This window comes from Gekko japonicus, unplaced genomic scaffold (genome assembly GCF_001447785.1).
Source record: "Gekko japonicus isolate JY-2015 unplaced genomic scaffold, Gekko_japonicus_V1.1 scaffold437, whole genome shotgun sequence".
Taxonomy (NCBI): domain Eukaryota; kingdom Metazoa; phylum Chordata; class Lepidosauria; order Squamata; family Gekkonidae; genus Gekko; species Gekko japonicus.
In genome coordinates, this window is record NW_015160223.1 from 196,816 (window position 1) to 200,881 (window position 4,066).

At 44.0% G+C, this 4,066-nt stretch overlaps 1 protein-coding gene across 1 annotated transcript in view; it reads left to right on the top strand.

Annotated features, from left to right (window-relative positions):
* Positions 1 to 1,553: 1,553 nt before the first annotated feature.
* Positions 1,554 to 4,066, top strand: part of PTPN22 (protein tyrosine phosphatase, non-receptor type 22) — a 50,208-nt gene continuing 47,695 nt past the window's right edge. Inside the window, exon 1 of the mRNA XM_015411403.1 lies at positions 1,554 to 1,693. Coding sequence (XP_015266889.1) covers positions 1,607 to 1,693 — 87 coding nt within the window. The 5' untranslated portion in view covers positions 1,554 to 1,606. The remainder of the gene's footprint in view (positions 1,694 to 4,066) is intronic.

Sequence of the window (4,066 nt, forward strand, 5' to 3'; positions counted from 1 at the left end):
CGAGAGTCCCATAGGCTCTCGGCTGGAGACCTAGCCCCCTGATTGGAGCGGGCTAGGATCCGCATAGTTCATTGTCTCTTGGAGCAAAGCTCGACGTTTGTCTCTGGACTTGTCTGGACTGGATACATTACACAACTCTAAACAGCAAGCAGTTTTCAGGTCATGCCCAGAGATCCCGAATTTTTTTAGACTATTGTATATGACCTCTGATTTTCTGTTTTATTTAGGATCTTTGTATTATAATGTTAGACAGGTAAAAGCATATCCTGTCTTTATATGGATCCAATTATGAAACACTGCAGGCAAATCAAATCAGAATGATGACAAAACTCTTGATTTCTCTGACATCTCCTGTCCTCAGTTTAGCTGTGGGAGTTACGCCCACAGTTACCCCACATTTCCCCTTTAAGTTGGAGGAAAGGAAGTTTTTCCTTTTCTCTGACTTACGGGGAAAATACAGGGAAAATCCCATGAGTTCCTTGGAAACAGTATGACATTATGTCAAAGCTCCCCACCCTCAAAGTGGGGGCATCCAGCTGTTCACACAGGGTAAAATCACTGTATGGAAACAACCCAAGCAATGTCATGCTGTTCAGTATTGTCTTGTATTTAATTCCTCCCCCATAATTATGGAAGCCAATGGGGGGGGGGCACAGAGTTGCCTTCCTATCCTGGTCTGTGTTTCTTAACATATGGGAAATCACATTAAGATGAATCAGCCAAGGAACAGCTGGGGGTCAATGTTCCCCTTTTGCAGAGAGACTGAGAAGCTATGTACTTCCTGCATTTCAACAAGTTAGTTTTCCCAAAGCAGCAACTGAGTTAAGATTTTTATTTTTTTTTGGTGGGATATGTGGATGCTCACAGCATAGTCATTCAAATAGCGTGCATTCCAGGAACCGGCTAGCTTCTTACTCACTGACCCTTGTGTAAGTTTAACATTTAAAACAAAAATGTCTGGTCTTGATGTGGCTTCCTAAAGTTCACCCAAGGCCGTGTGAAAGGGCGGTAATGTCTGAATATTTTGGAGTTTTCTGGCAAAGTTGAGGACTTAGGCGTGACTACTGCATTTTAGAAACGAAGTCATTCTCAGGGGAGAAGGAGGAATGAGGGCTCTTTCTCTGAGAAGACTGCTTATCTACGCAGAGGTAGCTCAAACTGATGACAGCACTAGGAATGAACACTGATCCCATTGATGGTCTAAATCAGGGACCTGACATAACTTTCCTGGTGATGCTTCTGATGGGGTTTTCCTGCTCATCAAGTGGAAATTGTTCCAGAGAATTACCTGGTGAGAATCTGTTCCTGGAGAAAGTAATGGGTTGAGCAAGATCAATGCAAGCAAAGTAAAATGTTTTTGCCCCTTTGGGAAATAATATATTATTTAAGGCTTGAAAAGGAGGCACTAGGGCCCAGGGTGGAATGGTTCTTTTAATTTCCCCCACTGTGACTTCTACACACATACTAGTTTCCTTTAGGTCTTGTGATGAAGTAACTAAACCACAACCTTCAACAGGAACCTTCTGTGCTGGTAGTTTCCATTGTAGCGTATGTTTGTCATGTCCATCTTCATCTCTGGCAGTGCAGCCTCTCACAGTTCTACAGCATGGATCAAAGAGAAATTCTCATGCAAAACCTGGAAAGAGTCAAGAGCAAAAAACTCAGCAGAGAGGAATTCACAAATGAATTTTTGGTAAGTGATCCATAGCACTATTTCTGTTTCTAAAGTCGTGGTAAGGGGACAAATCCAGCGATTGCAGTAAACATCACCTGTTGTTAAGTCCCAGCTATTGTGGGTCTTAATGTAACAATGCAGCTTTCTAGCACAATTAGCAATTGTAATAATTAATTAGCTAGATTTCAAAGACCATTGAAAGGAAAGACATTTTTAATAGTGTGGTCTGTAGGTGTCTTTACAGTCCTTCCTGTTTGTTCTCATGCAGGCTTATTGAAGGAAAAACAGATTCAGGTGGGTAGCCGTGTTGGTCTGAAGCAGCAGAACAAAGTCTGAGTCCAGTCACACCTTTAAGACCAACAGAGTTTTATTCAAGGTATAAGCTTCTGTATACAAGCACACTTCTTCAGATACAGTGAAACAGAATTTCCTCAACCGTTACATATAGGAAGAGAAAGGTTTAGTTGCCAGAAAGGGCTAGTTTATGCATCTTGATTCTAACTTGCCCTTCCTGGCAACCCACCCTCTCTCTTCCTATATGTAACGGTTGAGGAAATTCTGTTTCACTGTATCTGAAGAAGTGTGCTTGCACACGAAAGCTCATACTTGAATAAAACATTGTTGGTTTTAAAGACTCAGACTTTGTTCTGAAGGAAAACCAGTGTTGGTTTTGTTGCAAAATGGTTTGCTACTGAATTCCTACTGACGTTTTTGGATGTGGTGGGAAAGGATTTTTGCTCAGATGTTTAGGAAACAATTATCCAATCAATTTCATACATTTCATGCAAAGCAGTTTTCCCTCACTCTCTAATATTGTGACATGTCTATGCCTCAAGGGAAGACAGTTTTTGAAAGCTGTCATCACAAGTTACTTTAACTGGGTTTTTAAAAACTCCTATGCTTGTAATTCAAGTGAAACATCTACATCAGTAGAAGGTATGTTCAGGTTAAGCATGGCTTTATTCTGCCGTTTATTCCACATTAACAATACTCAGAAATGTGTCATGCACAACTGAAAAAAAGAACATTATTTTATTGTGAAAAGGCTCAGAGATCCATTCCAGAAAAGACTCTGTTGGGAGCCAGGCTGGGCTGCAAGCAACTGACAGTAGAGTTTGAAACTCACCGGGTCTTTCCATATTTCCACTTTTCTCTGGTACTGATACTTTCAACGAACTCATTTATTTCTGAGAATTCAAACACCCTAAATGATTATATTGCCATACTTTGCCTAATTTCACGGTGTTTCTTTTTCCCTGTGGTGGTGTCTCCTTTATTTTTTTTAACCTTCAAATGATAAATGTAGCATCAAGCTTTCATATGTGGACAAGCATTGTTGTCTCCACTAGTTTAGAGAAGTGATGTGGGTTTTGACAATGGTATGTGATGGTGTAAAATCCAGCATCTTCCTGCTCTTTTGGTATTACCTTTACCTGGATACAGGTGTTAATACAGAGGAGGGAGCCTATGTATTTACTTGTGGTCTGTAGTACCTGATAGCATACAGTGTGATGGTTTCTTTTTCATGTGCGCACGCACACACATGAACACACACATAATATAAACCACTCCACAGAAGAACAGAAAAGCCCCATGCCATGAGGCCAGGAGAGGGCATCTCCATAAAGGAGATTATGGGCAAGCACACCAGGCAGCCCACACCCTGCTATGGCACTGCAAAGCACAGAGCTAGTGGAACAAGTGAGCTTTGGCCAGAGCTGAGTGTAGCAGAAACTCTGATCCCACTGCTTTGAATGAGCACTGGAAGGGGGGAGAGAGAGATCTGTGTCTGTTGGGCCAAACTGGAAACGAAATGGGGAGTCAGCACCTTCTCTGATGAGGGGAAGAATCCATGCCTCATGTAGGGCTGGCAGGGGTCATTTAAGTGTAGCAGAAACTCTGATCCCACTGCTTTGAATGAGCACTGGAAGGGGGGAGAGAGAGATCTGTGTCTGTTGGGCCAAACTGGAAACGAAATGGGGAGTCAGCACCTTCTCTGATGAGGGGAAGAATCCATGCCTCATGTAGGGCTGGCAGGGGTCATTTAGTAGAAAAAGAGCTAGGGGAACTCATTAGCATAACTCATTAGCATATGCCACACACCCCTGACATCACCGGAACTGTGTCATAAGGCCACACACCCCTGACATCACCGGAACTGTGTCATAAGGCCACACACCCCGCCCCCAACGGTCCCGGCTGCCGCTGCCGGCCTTGCAGCTCCACTGCTGAGCCCCATGAGGGGCCCGGCGGTGGACCTGCAAGGCCGGCGGGAGTGCGAGGAAGCCCGCGAAGGCCCTCCCTGGCCCCAGGCAGGCAGGGGTGGGGAGAGGCAGGGAGGAAGCAACTTACCCTCCCTCTTCTCCTGCCTCCTCCTGGCTGAATGAGGGC